The sequence below is a fragment of the Poeciliopsis prolifica genome, unplaced genomic scaffold, assembly GCF_027474105.1.
Source record: "Poeciliopsis prolifica strain line A6 unplaced genomic scaffold, Auburn_PproV2 SCAFFOLD001, whole genome shotgun sequence".
In the NCBI taxonomy this organism is placed as follows: domain Eukaryota; kingdom Metazoa; phylum Chordata; class Actinopteri; order Cyprinodontiformes; family Poeciliidae; genus Poeciliopsis; species Poeciliopsis prolifica.
In genome coordinates this window covers 21,942,462-21,961,361 of record NW_026562376.1, presented here as the reverse complement: position 1 = coordinate 21,961,361, position 18,900 = coordinate 21,942,462, and the positions used below count along the sequence as shown (strand labels likewise).

At 41.7% G+C, this 18,900-nt stretch overlaps 1 protein-coding gene across 1 annotated transcript; it reads left to right on the top strand.

The window, feature by feature from the left end:
* Positions 1 to 84: 84 nt before the first annotated feature.
* On the top strand, positions 85 to 18,090 carry ireb2 (iron-responsive element binding protein 2). Its single transcript, XM_055040127.1, has 22 exons — positions 85 to 163; positions 4,946 to 5,029; positions 5,110 to 5,275; positions 5,370 to 5,507; positions 5,596 to 5,838; positions 6,664 to 6,733; positions 6,848 to 7,031; positions 7,112 to 7,251; positions 7,350 to 7,521; positions 8,637 to 8,737; positions 9,656 to 9,772; positions 9,855 to 10,014; positions 10,177 to 10,312; positions 10,824 to 10,908; positions 10,981 to 11,137; positions 12,611 to 12,735; positions 12,807 to 12,911; positions 13,004 to 13,146; positions 14,614 to 14,761; positions 14,941 to 15,063; positions 15,491 to 15,676; positions 15,759 to 18,090. Exons 1-22 carry the CDS (start codon positions 139 to 141, stop codon positions 15,915 to 15,917), a joined length of 2,967 nt encoding a protein of 988 aa, XP_054896102.1. The 5' UTR covers positions 85 to 138; the 3' UTR covers positions 15,918 to 18,090.
* The last annotated feature ends 810 nt before the right edge of the window (positions 18,091 to 18,900 follow it).

Sequence of the window (18,900 nt, the reverse complement as noted above, 5' to 3'; positions counted from 1 at the left end):
ACGACAAATTTCTGGTTGGGCGTGACCGAGCAGCTCTGTTCTCTGATTGGTTACATAACTGTTTGCTGTTTGCGATTGGTCAGCCCTGGGTTGGTTCTGCAGCGTGAGAAGGGGCCCGTGTTGATTTCAGGAGTCATCATGGCGCTCAATGCGACAATTAAAGGTAAAACGAGTCTTTTACGAACCTTCTACGGACAACTACGAGTGGCTCCAGCGTGTAAACTAGCCGAAAAAAAAGCAGTTCTGAAACGGACTCTTCTTTCGTAGGAGAACTTCGGCCTTTTCTCACGTGAACGTTACATAAAGGACCCCGACAGAAAAGCTAGCACATAGCTAACGCGATAACACAGATATGTCAGCTAGCATGGTAAAAAAAGAGAAAACGCTAAACCCGTTGGTGTCTTTCTTGATGCCATTGCCACGACTTTTAGCTAAATGTCTCTTGCTTGTGTTTTGTTTCATAACTAAGCTGGTTCTTGTTATCTCTAGAAGAGGTAAAGCCGGTAGGTAGCTCGATAAGTGCTCTGCACAAGTGTGCTTCACGATAAGAGGGAACGTTAGCAGCTCGCTCCCAGGCTAGCTCTGCACCCTCTTCCTCACCTTGCCATTATGGAAACATGCTAAGAAACCTCAAACTTTTACCTTGACCGTTTACAGTCATTACGTGATTCATGAAGAGCCCGCGGTTAGTGTTTTAATATTTGCTGAAAGAAAATCGGCGTTTCAGACCAGAGCCAGTAATTGTAATACATTCACATCAAATACATTTATATTAAAAAAGTCCCTGCTTTATCAGGGTTTGTGTCTCATATATATTATTACTTAATTCGTCATTTTACTGCTTTACAGTATTACCTATTATTACACTACTAATGCGGAAACTAATACATAATTACACACCTGTACACATATTCTGGTGCTGCTACTGAGATGCGGTTATACAGTTATTTTTGTTTTTACTCTTATTACCATAGCATCTGTATTTATATCTATGGTGGTAATAACAACACATGAGATTCAACAGTGCATGGTTTTATGTAGAATATTGATATTGTTCTTATGTGGTAAATATGTAGTAAATACCCGGCTTCACTGTGTGCCATTCAGGGTTTTCACATAGGAAACAAATAGGACATTTGAATTATATACTTTGGATAAGATGGGAAAAGATCTGAAGAAAAACTTTACCTCATATACTACTGTCTAAATATTATCCAACCATCCCCTCATACTAGTGACTGGAATGTGAATGATTTGTTTTGAATTCTTTTCTGATGTAGAAATATCTGCCATAGTTAAGTCTTGTAAAAATATCACAATATGAAATCAAATTTTGTCTGAAAATTATGGGATTTTGTCATGGAAACTGAGTTGGAAAACATTCCATGAATTGGTTTTGTCTGTGACAACCTCTTTGTGCATGGAGTAGTTTTATAGCCGGTGAACATACCTGCGGGGCAGTATTTTGTAAAAATACACAATGCTGTATGCGTGACAGGAAATTTGAATGTTAAATCAAGCTGTCACCAAGAGAGAAACTAGACATAAAAAGCTGAAGATTGTTTGTGAACTCTTGTTGAGAATAATAATTATCCCAGGTGATGGTAGGGTCTCTTAATTAACAGAATAGAAGAAGTATGTTCTTCTATTCTCTAATAGTAACTGTGTGTCATTTAATGGAGGAAATTCAGCTTTTTTTTGTTTTGTTTTTACAGCTCTTTTCTAATCTTATGTTTTGAGATTTTTAAAGTTAGAGTAATTTAAGTTAACTGTTTATAGTTTAAAACATGATCTAACAAAAGCAGCAAATATTACTATGTTTGCTCAACTTGTACTATATTGATTATTCCACATCTAATAACGTAATCTATACCGTGTTTGTGGATATTGATTAGTGGAGGTATCTGCTCCAGTAGGCAGCAATCAGCTGCTTGACTGACATTGCTCTTCAACTGTGGTTTTTATGACAGATCAATAGGGCCACACTAAGATTTTTCTTTTTTTTGTTTTTGAAAATAGAAGAATAAAGTGATAATATAATGAGAATGAAGTCACAATGTTAACACGTTTTAAATTTCTGCTACTGACAATAATTTGATGCTGACATCTTAAGATGATCATGATCACAGACATTGTGACTCCACAACTGCAGAGTAAGAGACAATAACAGCGAGCTAGCCATAATTTAATAGCTTCATGCCATTAAATTAATGGCATGAAGCTAGCCATGGAGTAAAGTCAAATGCAGCAATATATCATTTTCTCTTCTCAGCTCTTAACACTTAATAATCGCAAAATAAACATTCAGCCTAAAGCCATCCCACTGCAACAGGCTGAATGTTCTGTTTTTTGTGTGGGAAATATTTGAGTGTGTTTTTCTGTGGCATTGTTAGTTACTTTGGCAATGAGTCTTGCTCAGAAAGCAAGAAAGACGTAGTTTTGAGTTGTACTTTAACGGTTTTTCTCTTTGCTGTGAAGCACAGCCCAAAATGAATAATATCTGCATGTCCAAGTTTGACATAGTTAACGGAGTTATTCTACGAAGACAGTGTGGATGACATGTAGAGGAATAGTCTTTTTGCCCTCCATCGTTGTCCGCATGTGTGAAATTTCCTCAAGTTAACAATAACATGTAGGGGATCCATATTTATAAATCTGATTATGATTAAGTCAGTGCCTCACCAGATATGAACCTCATTGCATGCCACTGATGGGATTTGTCAAAACATTATCACTTGAATCCACTGATATTATGGCTTTGTTCTGATATTATACGTTTTTTCTTATAACAACTTTTCATCTCGTACAACTTTTTTTTTCTTTTTTCTTTTTTTACAGTATTGGGACTCCGTCATAAGTTTTAAAACATTGTTGCTCTAATCAGACAGGTGAATATTAAGTCTAATTTAATTTGTAGCTTGTAACTTGTTAAAACCCCTGCCTAGATTTATACAGTAAACCAGCCTATACCTGTTTCAATACGTCATGCTGCAACTTCACCATATTGTTGAGTCTGTTTTCAGGAAATGGTGCAAAGATAAGAAATGCCCCCAGTGTGTCCGTCCCTCCTGCTTATTATCTCCTTTGGAGGAATGTGGCTCCCGTCTGTTTACATTTCTGAACAATAACATGAAAACACATGCTTCTGTGTTTGTGTCAGCAAGCTTTTAAAATCTTAAACGGCACAAAGCAGGCAGTGTTGTTGTTGTGTTACTTCTCGATGAAAGGTCTCATCCGTGTATTGTGTGATCTGACAGTAGATGTGGTAAAGTTGAGGAAGATGAGAGCTGAACGTACAGTTTGATCCTCTGAGTGCTTCAGATGGTTGGCCTTAAAGGGGCAGTAGTACCTTTACATCACGTTATAATGTTGCATGTTGTTACCATCAAAAACATACTGGGAGCGTTGCTTTGATTCCTTCATTCTTGTTTGAGAAATCCTTTAGTCTCCATGGCAATCATTGTGCAAAGTGTCTGGAGGGACTTAGCTCCGCCTTCAAGACGCAGCTCCACCTCAGAGCCACATGTTCTGAGCTTCCACCTCACAGAGCAGCCCTCTCCACAACTCCCCCACTTAGCTCCTTCAGACAAGCCAGCAGCAACTAGCAAACACCTGGTGGAACACCTGAACTCATTATAGGAGCTTTTTCTTAGAATAACACTGGTAAAAATGTTGTTAAAGGGTTAATAGAGGAGCCATGATGTGATGAGTTCCTGAAGGTGGAGTTTCAGAAAGAGGAAAACTTTTAAAGATATAGCAGCCAAATTTCAAGGCGTTACTTAAATTAATAACAGGGTTTCCCCCAGAAAACCTGCTAAGCCCGGTGTTAGAGGCCTCGAGACAGTCCACCAGTGGAACACCATGTTTTGTGTTAAAACATGAAGTTACAAAAATTCAGACGTGCATCAGTAGGTGACGGTAGTCCAACAAGTCAACTATAAACCATCTTATCCTGTCTCTACTGTCATTGTTATTGGTGTATTAAAAAACATATTTAAAATCAACAAATGGTGCCTAGCCCTAATACACTAGGGGAAAAAATGACCCTAGTGTACTATAAAATTTCTTTAAGTCATAGTTGGTGTATATAGCATTTTTCATAACAACTGAAGGTAAGATTGTTTCTTGACTATGTGCCTGTAGAACAAATTACTGCCCTTTTAAATTAATCAAAGATGGCCTCAAACAAATTAATTACAGGTCTCAAGTTTTGTTGTGGCAGGGCTATTTATTCTTATATATTCCATGGAGTATTTTTTAGTCCCAAGACTTTTCTGTCAGGCAAAAGTTTGAGGTGCGTGTAGACATCTTCTTACACTGCGACCTGTGAGCTCGCTTGTGTCTTTTATTTGTAAGTGTAAACTTAACACCAGTTGCCTGGGCGACGTTCGTCTTTGCGACTGCTGTCACAAGCATCTGCAAAAACTTTGAACAATCTGAATTGATGAGTGACAACAATTTATTCCCCCTTGGGATCAATAAAGTATTTTTGAATGTGAAGTTGTACGATGTTAGATGCATTCTGTGCAAAAAAAGGTTGGTGCCCTGAAAAACAATCACTGTCTTTTGTGCATTTCTGCACAGGCCTTAAATTTTATTCACATTGGTCTTAAAATATCCTAAATTTGAATTGGTGAACCCTGGAGGAACACTGTTTTTGCTATCATGTGACTCTTTGTTTAAAAATAAAATAAAAAAGAATTTAAAAGAGTATCAGGACACGCTGGAGTTACTATGTCTCCCGGCTGGCCTGAGAACGCCTCGGGGTTCCCCTGGAGGAGCTGGAAGAAGTGGCTGGGGAGAGGGAAGTCTGGGCCTCCCTTCTTAAGCTGCTACCTCCGCGACCCGACCCTGGATAAGCGACAGACAATGAATGGATGGATATCTAATTGCTAGAAGACATTAAATGTTCTTTTTAGTCAAAGCATTAACTTCTCCTCCTCAGAGCACCCGTACGCCCATCTGATCGACACGTTACCAGATGGCATCAAGTTCTACAACCCACGTAAATTAGGCGACCCGAGATACGGTGAGTTCACCGCCGTGCAGTGTCTGTCGTAACGTCAGCCGTACCCCCTGGTGAATCAACTCTTTATTTACGACACGCAGACAAACTGCCGCTGTCCGTCCGGATCTTGCTGGAGGCGGCGATTCGGAACTACGACGGCTTCTACACAAAAGAGGAAGATGTGCAGAACATCTTGGACTGGCAGCAGCAGCAGGAAAAAGCAGAGGTGCCTTTCTCCCCGGCACGAGTCCTTCTGCAGGACTTCACGTGAGTTTACTCACTTTTTAATTCCTCGGCTGTGAAGAAAGCGATTATTGGGAACAAGAAAAAAACAGTTTTTTTTGTTGTGGTTTTGTATCAGTGGTATTCCTGCTATGGTGGACCTGGCAGCTATGAGAGACGCTGTGGCCAAACACGGCGTGGACCCCGACCTAGTGAACCCTAAATGCCCCACAGACCTCATTGTAGACCACTCACTGCAAATTGATTACAGCAAATGGTTTGTTAATTAACTGGAATGAAATCCCACATTTGTTCGCCTACATCGGTCTTTATTTCCTTTTAACCTCTGAACCTTGTCATACCAGCGCCATACAGAACGCTCCCAACCCAGGCGGAGGCGACAGCTCCAGCCAGAGCCAGCCTCCTGCTCCTCGTCCTGCAGCGGCCCGGCCTCCGTCCAGAGGCAGCTCCCACTGCGGGGGCCAGCGGGGCTCCTGCAGCAAGGGCACCTGCAGTGACCCCCCCACCTCGTCGGGCCGTCCAACCTCTGTCCAGCAGATTGAAAACACTCCCCTGCTCTGCCCCTTCCACCTGCAGCCCGTTTCTGAGTACGTCTTCACTAGTTAGAGGATTCGACTGATTCAGTCTGTGTAACACTGGGACTAGATTCAAAGAGTTTCAGTCCTTTGCAGAAATATTCATGACCTTTGAACAAGGGCTGAAATGATTCATTCGATTAATTGTAATTGGGCGACTGTGGTTGTGTGGCAGAGTTGTCGTCTTGCAATCGGAAGGTTGTAGGTTCGATTCCAGCTTCCTCCTGCCATATGTCGATGTTCCTCTGGGCAAGGCACGTAACCCCAAATTGCCTATCGGTCTGCGTATCGGTGTGTGAATGGGTGAATGTGACTCTAGTGTAAAGCGCTTTGAGTGGTCAAAATGACTGGAAAAGCGCTATATAAGTTCAGTCCATTTACCATTAATTGATAATTGAAATAGTCATCAACAAATTTAGTAAACTATTGTTAAATGGCGTATACAGACTCAAAAAAAGACCAATTGCTGAAAGAACAACTCAGCTCTGCTCTGTTGAGGCTACATCCAAAGCACTGTGTGTGTGTGTGTGTGTGTGTGTGTGTGTGTATGTGTGTGTGTATGTGTAGGGGTGTGGCAGAAAACAAACACTTGTTCATTACTCTAAACACACCACCCACTGTAAAATACTTGCAGAATTGCAGCAACGGTGAAAATATGAGAGCGAGATTATCCTAAATTAGGCATTAGAGAGGATTCCTGTTATTCATTTCGATGTGGGAAAGTTCAAAGGTCGTGCACATGTTAAGCATACTTGCCAGGTAATGTAGATATTATTGTTTTGCTCAGTGTTTTCCTTTTTTGAGCTCACTCTGGATTTTACTTAATCTTTTTTGCAGACTGGAAACGGCTTTGAAGAACCAGGAAATGGAACTGCAGCGAAACAAAGAGAGGCTTCATTTTTTTAAGGTACCAAAACATCACTTGTGTTTGGATTTTCTGTCGAGAAGATAAAATGGATGGATGCTCATTTGGTCGAGACTCTTTGTTGAGCACCGAGCTTTCTCCTCGTCTGCCCAACAGTGGTGTTCAAAGGCTTTTAAAAATGTGAACGTGGTTCCTCCGGACGTCGGCACCATCCACCAGGTGAACCTGGAGTACCTGTCCAGGGTGGTGCAGGTCAGCGACGGCCTGATCTACCCCGACAGCGTGGTGGGCACCGACTCCCACACCACCATGATCAACGGCCTGGGAATCCTGGGATGGGGTACGGCCTCTTCTCATCGACGTTTCTCAGCTTTCCGTTTAAACTGCATCTTCAGTAACTGGCTTCACAATTTTTTCCAGGCGTCGGAGGAATCGAGTCTGAAGCGGTGATGCTGGGCCAACCGGTGTCGCTGACCCTACCTCAGGTGGTGGGCTGTAAACTGGTGGGCTCCATCAACCCTCTGGCCACGTCCATCGACATCGTCCTCGGCATCACAAAGGTTCCTTTTTAGGGTCATTCAACCAGAGCAGCTTTAAATGTTCCAGATGACAACGCTCTGAGCTTCGGGTTTTTCTCTCCGGTCTTTTGTTTTCTCAGCACTTGCGGCAGGCAGGAATCTCTGGGAAGTTTGTTGAGTTTTTTGGACCAGGTGTCTCCCAGCTATCGGCGCCTGACCGGACCACCATCGCCAATATGTGTCCAGAATACAACGCAACTGTCAGCTTCTTCCCTGTCGACCACGTAACACTCAAGCACTTTAAAAAGACAAGTGAGTAAAATGAGCAATTAAAGTGGACATGTTATCCTTTTAATTTTGTCCTTTTTGGACTTAAACCATTCAGTTGGGGTTTATTTAAAGACAAACTGCAGTGCTTTGGTCTGAATTCCTCATTATTGTAGCTTCATCTTTACCCCTGTTCTGAGGCGCGTTTGAGAGCAACTTGTTTTGGTACGGTCTCTTGAAATGTAAATGAGTTACTTCACGCCCCGCCCCCTCCCGGTCACAGTGTTTCACTTTTATGTGGTTCAGCCATTTTTGTAGTTTAACAGCAGAAATCCATTTATCTAACACCGCAGAACTCTTTATTCTAAAATTAATTAAAAGACGTCAACAATATTTTAACACAAACTACAAGTCGATACCTTTTAAAAAATTCAAATGCTACCACAATGTGACTGAACACGTCTTGTAAACAAAACCTCAACATAGTTAGCGAGTTAGCTATCGCTAGCGCCAGCTGTGGGTCATGTGGTACCCTAAACAAAAACAGCAAAAACTGTTTTTTATTGTTTTTGTTTATACCACAACAATATCATTCAAAACACGCAGTCCGATCATGCCCAAGGAGCTAAAACCTAGCATAAAACGCTAATAGAATCAGAAAGCACAATGCTACTGCTATCAAAACAACAGACAAGATGTTGTACAAACACAATAAATTCCTGTCTAAAATTAAGCTTCTTGTCATTTCAGCATTATTTATAACTCACTCCTCTGCTGTGTCCATCATTTCTGATGCTTAGGGACGTGCAGTGAATGACTTATCCACATGCAGTTTTGGCATCCTTGGAAATTGGATTACAAATGACTGCAAGAAATAAAAATGGTGGATTCATACAATTGGTTAGCCAGATCTTGATGTCCAGGTTCAGCAGAACCATAGCAAAAACTGTGATGCTGTTGTTCAAAAGACACATCTAGAAAAAGAGAAACTGAACAGGTTGAGAACTATGACTGATAGAATATAAAGATATTTATGAAGATTAAGTTCAACTTTTCCAAAGAAACTCCCACGGACACATAAAATATATTTGCGCTAAAAAAAAGTGGATTTTGTATAAAATCCACTTTTTCCAGTAATGCATTTTAATTCATCCTTCCAGGTTTCACTGACGAAAAGCTTGAATTACTGGAAACCTACATGAAGGCTGTAAATCTTTTCCGAAGCTATGAAGAATCCTCAGAAGATCCTGAGTTCTCAGAGGTAATTTCACATCAGATTAAAACAAAGTTTTTTTTTTTGGTTCGTTTCTTTTTAAGTAATTCAATTCAAAAACACAAGACGATATATTTGGGGGAAAAGGGACAGTCATCCTGTGTGACACTTTTTTCTTCCCCTGAACTGTTGAACGCAGCCTTCTGTGAACAGCTAATACTTTAGCTAAAGACCCTCAACAGGTCTTTGCTAATGTGTGTTTGATCATGAAATGTGAAAATTGGAAGTAAAAATATATTTGCTTAATGGAAAGATGCTAATTTTGAAAAAAATTCCAGTTTTTTGATAAAAAGCTTTCACACTAGGATGAGGTGGTTTTTCAGTGGTACCAAAATTAGTGCATTTCACCGAACTGCAAACGCTTATTTCACATCACACGAGTCACACGATCAGCAGCTGTATGTTACTACTGATGGAAAAGACGAAGAAAACGACAGGAAGTAGTTGGAGGAGGACGGCCCTTCATGTTTAACTATGAACAAACATATTCATGTGACATTTTAATTGTTTCTTGATGGAAACACTGAAATTGGAAAATTTTATTTTTTCAACCTTAGCGAAATATGGATAAAGTTTTGCACACCTTTCTTGCAGTGACTGCCTGCTTCAGCTTAATGCTTTTTAGTGAAAAAGCTTAATTTGACCTTGTGAGAAACATGTTAAATTTTCATTACCTTTAAATCATTTCCATTAAATGATTTAATAGAAATAAACTCTTTATACATTATACTGGTTTAAATTTTTGAATTGAATTCCTGAAATAAATTAACTTTTAAAATTGTATTTTAATTTTGATGCAGCTGTATTCTTTTGTTCTTGACTCTCTGTCAACCAGCGTTGTCTGAAAAGTTTTAAAAGCCACAGTCGTATCAATGAGCTCCGTTGAAGCTAGCGATGTTTGTGCAGGTGATCGAGATCAACCTGAGCTCCATGGTTCCCCACGTAAGCGGACCCAAAAGGCCCCAAGACAGAGTGGCCGTCAGCAGCATGAAGGACGACTTCCAGAGCTGCCTCAACGAGAAGGTAACCTGGACCTGGACGTATGTACTGATCCCTCTTGTTGCTAGGCAGCGGAGCTTCCCAGTAACGTCTCCTTTTGCCCCAGGTGGGATTTAAAGGCTTCCACATCTCCAGGGAGAAGCAGGACGTCCGCGTCCCCTTCTTGCACTGCGGTCAGGAGTATCAGCTGGCGCACGGCTCCGTGGTCATCGCCGCCGTCATCAGCTGCACCAACAACTGCAACCCGTCGGTCATGCTCACCGCAGGTATGCCAAAGTTTAAATTCAGACGTGAACTGTTTAGTCTTCTCAGCAAAATGTAGTTCAGTTTCAAGGCGGTGGGAGCTGGACAAAACACAGATAGCGCGAGAACATTTGTCATCAAGGTCGCAGCTCGGCTTTGCTCACTCTGTTCCTCGCCGTCGACAGGCCTGATGGCCAAGAAGGCCGTAGAAGCCGGGCTCGTCGTGAAGCCCTACATCCGGACCAGCCTGGCTCCTGGAAGTGGCATGGTTACCCACTACCTCAACGCCAGTGGAGTCCTGCCTTACTTCAACCAGCTGGGGTGAGCAGGTTTCACGCACTGACAGCACAGGAAGTGACATCAGCAGCTTCGTTGAACAGGTTTCAGTTACATACTTAGACTTTACAGCTCAGAGAAAAGGTTTTAGCCTCAATCTGGTTAAATTAACTCATTTAGAGCCACTAACGTTCAATCACCTAAACATATTTCATAATAATATACTGCAGAGAATTTGTTATAACTTTTATAAGCATTTTATTTTGTGTTTTCTCCTGCAAATTATGTTGTTTAAGTGCCCAAAGGTCAGTATTATCATTATTATTATTAAAAGATAAAACTTTTTTTTTTAAAGGATGGATCCATTTTCTTCTATGGAATGTCAAGTTTATTTATTTGTGCATCACACTTCAGTAACAGAGAAGTTTAAAGTGCTTTAAACCATAAAAACATAATCCAGTCAAATACCGTTTGACTGGATTATCGAACATATTGATCAACATTACAGTTATAATGAATCAGAGTTGCATAAATAATGGCTGTGATCATGTGACAGGTTCGAGGTCATAGGTTACGGCTGCGCCACCTGCGTGGGGAACATGGCGCCGCTACCAGAATCTGTAGTCGACGCCATCAAAAAGGTAACTCCCCACGCCGCCGCCACACCGCCCTGTGTCTGCACTCAGACTCTTCACCGCTGTCCATCGTTTCAGGGGGACCTGGTGGCCTGCGGTGTGTTGTCTGGCAACAGGCACTTCGAAGGCCGCCTGTGTGACTGCGTGCGCGCCAACTACCTGGCCTCCCCTCCCCTGGTGGTGGCGTATGCCATCGCAGGCACGGTGGGAATTGACTTTGAGAAAGAGCCTCTAGGTGAGACGAGCGCCGCCTGCGGCTCCATGAAGCTGTTTGTCTAGAAGCTGGAGATCAGCAGGAGATTTTAGGAATTTGGTCGGATTACAGTCAGTGAGCAGGAAGGGATTCAGCCTTTTGTTTAGTCATGTCTCAACCGCCAGCGAAGTAGAAATAAATCTGTCATCTTCTGCAATCTGGTTGTATTTTAATCTAAACATTTAATTTACATAGATGCTTTGGAAAATGTCTGGAATTATTTTGTAATTTTTTGAAGTATTTTTTTGCTTCTTTTTTTTTGTTAGATGAGACTAAAATGCAGCATTTTAGTCTAAAAGCAGGACGTAGATTGTAGAGCACAGCATTCTGGGTAAATACAACCAAAACAAATGCACGTATCTCGCAGGAGAAATGTCTTGTGGACTTTTTCAATTAGTTTCATTTGTTTGACACAGTGCTGTGTGAAAGCGCTCCTTCCCTTTATGAACCCTAATTGACCGCAGCTGCTTGTCTGCCTGTCGCCACCCATAAATACATCTTAATGTAAATTAGTATAAATACAGAAAAATCTGCTCCCACGTGAAGCAATAACCATGGCAACGTCCTTGTTTGAGCAGTATAAATATTTTTAATAATAACCATATATTTGATTTAAAATGTGCTTTCAGGACATAAGGTCACCTCACAAAAATAAAACTAATACAATTTAAATAAAAAAGTCTAAATAAATAAATAAAGAGATCAATGCCTGTGTGAACAGTAGAGCTTTCAGCGGGGCAGACAGAGAGTCATTTGAGTGAGAATGTGGACTTTTATTCTAAATAGCAGAATCATGTGCAGAACTTGTATATTTACAGAATAGATGTTGTCTATCCATAAGGCGCATCAACAAAGCAGGCAGACCGGTTAATGCAGCTGGACCGATACCGGTACCGCACGGCTCTTTTAAGTTTACAATACGTTACGTCTTTATGACGTAATGTAAATATTACTTCATATTTACATTACAATGAAGTTTTCATATCCGTAGTCAGATTTCAGTGTATTTAGGGGAGTTTTGACGATTTGTAGTTTAATCGTCCACAGAAAAAGTTTGCATGGCCGCCGCACATTTTCATGCCAGCGAAAAAATGTGCGTATATTTACGCAAACTTAATTTGTGCGTAAGATGTGGCGCCGCACATTTTTTTGTGCACGCGCACACTTCATACATGAGGCCGCAGATCTTCGTCCCTCTCTGGTGCATCTTGGCAGCAGGGGAAGTTGTTCCAGAAATGTTCGCATCTCTTGTTACTCTCCATCCAATCTGATTGAATCTGAACAATTTAGCAAAGAAGAAATGACAAAAAAGAAAATGTGAAAAAGTTCAAAGGATGTGATTATTTCTGCTTCTTCTTCAAGCCTTGTGTTCCCTCTGCTTTTCCTCGGAAAGCTCTCGCAAAAAGCGAACATGTTCAAAAACGTGATTTTCAGCGTATGTTTCAAATTGAACAGGCCGGACTTCGGAGGGTAAGGACGTGTATCTTCGTGACATTTGGCCGTCCAGAGAGGAGATCCAACAGACCGAGGAGGACATGGTCATCTCCTCCATCTTTCAGGACCTCAGGAGCAGGATGGAGGTCAGAACTCGTTCTGTTGTTGAATAAATCCTGCTGCACATGCAAACCGTGAGACATTTGCTCTCCTTCAGAAAGGGAATACGTTTTGGAACAAGATTGAATGTCCAGACTCGGCGGTTTTCCCCTGGGATCACAAGTCCACATATATCCGCTCGCCGCCGTTCTTCACCAAACTCGTGAGTCCCTCCATCAGTGCCGGCGCTTCTTCCCGCTTCGCAGCAACCATCACCTTCTCACCTCTTCCCGTTTATCGTCTTTTTCTTCCCAGAGTAAAGATATTCCTCCGCCCCAGTCGATAGAAAACGCTCACGTCTTACTGTTCCTCGGAGACAAAGTGACCACGGATCACATTTCACCAGCCGGCAGCATCGCCAGAGTCAGCGCCGCCGCCAAGTACCTGCAGAGCAAACGGTTGGTGCCAGACCGCCGGCTTGATGTGCTGATTTCTCTGGACGATAAATGGTCACAGAACTTATTGCGAGAAATTGACAATATTGTTATTTTGAGACCATTTTCAACTAGTATAATAGTAATAATAATGATGGCATATTAGAGCAAGTACACCCATCAAAAGATCAATAAACTTTTACTTCAAAAGAATAATCAATGACCTGTCACAATCAATCAATCAAATTTTATTTGCATAGTACATTTCAGCAGTTAGTTGAGGTATAAAGAAAGTCAGTATTTCCTCTGTTTTACAGTTTTCTGGAAGTTTGTTCCAAATTTTTGGTCCATAGATGCTGAAAGCTGCTTCTCCTCTTTTGGTTCTGGTTCTGGGGATGCAGAGCAGACCAGAACCAGAAGACCTGAGAGGTCAGGAAGGTTGATACAACAACAGCAGATCTTTGATGTATTGTGGTGCTAAACTGTTCAGTGATTTGTAAACTAACAACAGTATTTTAAAATCTATTCTTTGAGCTACAGGGAGCCAGTGGAGGACTTTAAAACTGGTGTTATGTCTCTATCTTCCTGGTTCTAGTGAGAACACGAGCAGCAGCATTCTGGATCAGTTGCAGGTGTTTGATTGATTTGTTGGTCAGGCCTGTGAAGACGCTGTTACAATAATCAATGCGACTAAAGATAAACGCATGAATGAGTTTCTCTAGATCTGGCTGAGACATTAGTCCTCTAATCCTGGAGATGTTCTTCAGGTGATAGAAGGCTGACTTTGTAATTGTCTTTATGTGGCTCGCAAGGTTCAAGTCCAAGTCCATCACTACTCCCAGGCTAGTTTTTAGTTGTAATAACTGAAGCTGTGCATTGACTCTAGATCGTTCCTCTTTAGGTCCAAAAATAATGACTTCAGTTTTGTTTCTGTTCAGCTGGAGAAAGTTTTGGCACATCCACACATTTATCTCTTCTAAACATTTATTCAGTGATTGGATGGTTCAGAGTCACTTGGTGACATCGTGATGTAGTGCTGTGTGTCATCCGCATAGTTATGGTAGCTAATATTATTTCCTGTTATATAATAAAAAATGTTGCTGGACAATAAGTAGTCCCAGAAGTTAATGCAATAAACGACACCATTGCTGTTTTGAGACCATTGTAAATGTAATGGTAACAGCATAATAATGCAAGAAGATAAATAAATTCTTACAAACTTTCAACACCGGAACTGGAAGACATTTTGAAAATACAAAACAAATAAAACAATAGAAAACAACAAATGAAATGAATTAAAAATTGCATTTCAATAAACAAGAATCTTTAAGCTTAGAAGGGGGAAAACATTCAAAAGTGTCCAGTAGTGTGCACTTAGCGTCAATGTTAGCAGCGTTTCGTTGACTTAGTGCTAATTGTGACAGGCTTAGTCGCAGTTTTCATTCACCATGTTGCTTCAAATGAACTGAACTCTCACGTTGTGTCTCCCAGGCTGACGCCGCGGGAGTTTAACTCGTACGGTGCTCGCCGAGGGAACGACGCAGTGATGATGAGAGGAACCTTTGCCAGCATCAAGCTCCACAACCGGTTCATCGGCAAGCCGGGCCCAAAGACTCTGCACATTCCCTCCGGCCAGACTGTGAGAGGAAACCTAACCGGTCTAGTCCATGTAAATGTTGAGTGCTGGTTGATTCAGCCTGAGTCCAGTTTCAATGGTTCTTTGTCTCTGTGTGTGTGTGTGTGTGTGTGTGTGTGTGTGTGTGTGTGTGTGTGTGTGTGTGTGTGTGTGTGTGTGTGTGTGTGTGTGTGTGTGTGCAGCTGGATGTGTTTGAGGCAGCTGATCGCTATCAGAGAGACGGCACACCCCTCATCATCCTAGCTGGAAAGGACTACGGCTCTGGAAGCTCCAGGGACTGGGTAGCGAAGGGACCGTACCTGCTGGTAAATCACACACACACGTTTGCGTTTGCCTGCTTTCCATTGACTGCAAATCATTTCTGCAGCCTAAACAGGACTAAGGCCTCCATACGTGGCTTGTGCTAAACCCGTACGCCACCACAACACGGCCATAAAAAACAGTTTTTAAGATATCTTCTTTTCATGTGAAGAAAATGTAAGGAGGAAAAATTTGAGTTTAGATTTTCGGCCTGAGCCCGACCCAATCTAAACTCTACATAAAAATGTGTTAAAATCGGAACGCACATTGGGTATAAAAATAATCCTACATTTCATTTTATAAGTAGTATCGATCAGCTTTATTCTTTTGTTTCTGTCTTGGAAAATCTCCAAGCACAATGAAGTTAGAGATCATAACGTAGCAAAAGCGTACTTTTTAAACCTTCTTGATTCCCTTTTGTCTTTTTCCCAGGGCGTCCGCGCCGTCATCGCCGAAAGCTTCGAGAAGCTCCACAGGAGGCAGCTGGTGGGGATGGGCATAATGCCGCTGCAGTTTGTGGCGGGGCAAAACGCCGACACTCTGGAGCTGAGCGGGAAGGAGCGCTTCAGCGTGGCGCTGCCGGAGAGCCTGCGGCCACGGCAGCAGCTGACCGTCAGGGTGAGGCGTCCGAGCAGCGTCTGCGTCTCTGGGAATCTCCACACGGTTCACTGATTTCTTTTGTTGTTTTTTTCCCCTCCAGACCAGCAAAGGGACGTCGTTCAGCGTCACGGCGCTGTTCGACTCCGAGGTGGACGTTATCTTTTTCCAACACGGGGGGCTTCTGAGGTACGTCACTCGGACTGTGGTGGAAAACGGACTGGACGCCGCCGGCGGCGAACAGCAGCCGACTCCGGTCTGACTCCTCTGCCGGTTCTCGGTCTCCTCCGCTTCTACGTCCTCAGACTTTTGGAACGTCCGTTTTTCTTTTGTTTGTTAGTTTTTCTAAACCTGTAGCGTGAGCGTCTTTTAAGTCAGTACACAAACGTCAACGTTTCTGGCTTGTGAACCCAAGAAGAAGAAGAAACGACGGCGTTCAACATGTGCGTGGAGAATGTACTGCCTGTAAACGTGGTGGTTTTGTGTTTCGTTGCTAGAGAACTCTCGAGGTTTTTCATTGGACTGTTCTGTCGCCAACACCGCTTTGGAGAACTACGATGGAGCGCTTCATCACCAATTGTCCCCCGATGTCAGAATTCTGCATGATTATTTCTTTTCCCCGTCAGAGCAGAACCGTCTCATGTGGTGGTGATATTTCTTTACTTGACAGTTTTGTGATGAAATCAATTGTGTGTCAGTGTTCTTCACCGTACGATGTCGGTCAGAAGGTTGGCTTTTTATTTGATCAACAACAAAACATACAACCAGCAATTTCATTTTTCAAAACAATAATTCACTGTTTTCTCTACCCACCAAAAGCGTCCATAGATGCTCAAATATATCTACATTCACTAATATTTTGTCAAATGTCCTTCAGTGAAGTTTTTTCATTGTAGTCTGGCAGTCATTGCGGCTGCATCGTCTTTCCAGAAATGCTGATAAATTTTAAGCAGAACCCATCGACTTTCAACGGGGTGGACATCAGCTCCGCTCCGATCAGTAAGGCCAGCGTACTTTGACCAATCCAGAACAAATACTTTTTCGTTTGAATAATTCATAGAGAAAAGTAGAGCGAACAAAAATAAAAACACTGTGTTTTTATACAGTGCTTGTTGTTGTTGCAGAACTTCATCTTCAACTTTCATCCATTTGACCCAAACTGCCATCAACTCTGCACGGATCATTGAGCGCCGTTTAGAGAAACTCTTTATGGTTAGATTGGCCTTTTTGGTCTTCATGACAAGACATATGTATGGTAGTGGATGCATCATGCTGTGGAAGTGGTGCATTGTATACTTGGCGGGAGGGGGGGAGGAGCCATCTTCAATTTAAATATTTTTGCAAAAACAGTGCACTTAAGATTAGACTAAATTAACTTCATAGCAATTATTCAGCAAAATATGAGCTAAATAATTAAGTAAATAATTCTTTATTAAGTTTAAATAGCACTAGTTCCACTGGTTTATTTGTTTCACTTACAATAAGAAATTTTACCCATGTTCTAAGTGGAACTATTACTTTTTTTAAAGTCAATATAAAGGAATAATTTATTTAACACAAGCTCCTATTTCTTGCTGAAAAGTTCCTTGTAAGTTAGTTTTGTCTTATTTCAGACATTTGCACTAGAAACTGGGCCAAAAAATGTTTTGTGTTTTAATGAAGGGGTGTCCAAAGTGTTGCTCGGGGGCCATATGTGGCCGCTGAAATGATTTTGATCGTCCCTGACAGTAGAGATGAATTAACAAACGATCATCCTGACGTCCATGTCCAATGCGCTGACCATGGAGCCGGCTGTTGGTGCGAACCAGATCTGCTCGGCTCGCTCCACCGCCACAGCTCCCGGTCTCACCAGCAGCTCCTCATCATCCCCAAAACCCACACTATTCATTAAGCGTCTCGCTTTAAGAACGTTTTCCTCGCTATAATGACTGATTTGGCTCCGGGTGTAATTGAAGCTTTTCATCTCGTTTCTGCGTCCGTTGTGACGTAGAACGACCTCGTTGGGTAAACGCCGCTTCAGCCTCTTTGGAAGAGGAAAAAAACAACAGATTTTCAGCACTGATTTAAGGATTTGAAGTGTTTAAAGAGAAAAACCCACCAAACGCGTGACGCACCGGACCGACGCACGTCAACAGTTAATGCCTCTGTTTGTGTTGCTGATCATTTCTGCAGTGGTGTGTCATCGCGTGATTTAACGAGCGGTCTGACACTTGGACATGCTTTCTTTTCATCAGCCGCTGCCAGAATGAGTCATGTTTTCTTTTTGATGCCTCGTGGAGACATTTTAAACACGTTTATCTCCCCGTTTCGTACGTTTTGCCGCCTGGTTCTGCTTAAATCGCGGGACAAAACGTTCCGGTGGGGATGGCGGTGGACCGCCTCACAGCACGTCTTGATGTAAATAATTTTTAATAAACGGCAAAAGATGACACGTTTATTTGTCTCTGAGCAGTGCTGTTGTGGAGTCTCTTTGTTTGTAATCTTTTCACTGGACATTTATTTGGCATTTTCCCTCGTTTTACATCGGTTAGAATGATTCAGTATTTTTACTTGATGAATATCAAAATAATGAGATCACTTTTTGATTTCCATTTTTTAAATTCAAAAAGTGACGCCATTTAACGCCAATATTGACGCCGTCCTAATTTCCCCAGACTGTTAAAAGACCTAAGTGGCATTGGTGTGCATCTGTCCCAGTTCTGTTGATTCAAACGTCTTCAGAAACATATTAAAATGGGGGAATTTTTATTCTGATTTGTCAGTGGGATTTTTTAAAAGTTTATTTTCATACAGTGTTTGTGAATAGCCTATCTGGTTTCAACTGTGTTTGGTGTTTATTGATCACGAGCTCCTCATAAGAAAATGTGAATGTTTAACAGCACTCTTATTACAAATAATTTTTTGTTTGAATAATTCATAGAGAAAAGTAGAGCGAACAAAAAAAAAAAACAATGCAGAGTATAAAGACCAGCAGTCGGTCGTTGGTGTCCTTGGGTCAGTGATTCACGACTTCCTGTTTCTCTGGAACATAAAAATGGCGGCACGTTTCTCAGGATACAAAAAGATTATATTAAAATAAAACTTAAAAACAGAGCTAATTATTAGTCATAGTAATAACCCTCCCAAAAACCACGAAATAAATAAATAAAGTCCTAAAAGCGCACGCAGTGTCAGCGTAGACGTACATTTTTAGGCGTATGAAGCCTAAAAAAAGCTCAGATGTGGACTGTTGTTCCTAAGACAGG

Coding starts and splice junctions, on each gene's coding strand:
- ireb2 (XM_055040127.1), top strand. CDS start 139: ATGGCGCTCAATGCGACAATTAAAG. Junction 5,030..5,109: donor ATTAGGCGACCCGAGATACG/GTGAGTTCACCG, acceptor TACGACACGCAG/ACAAACTGCCGCTGTCCGTC. Junction 10,909..10,980: donor TAGTCGACGCCATCAAAAAG/GTAACTCCCCAC, acceptor CCATCGTTTCAG/GGGGACCTGGTGGCCTGCGG.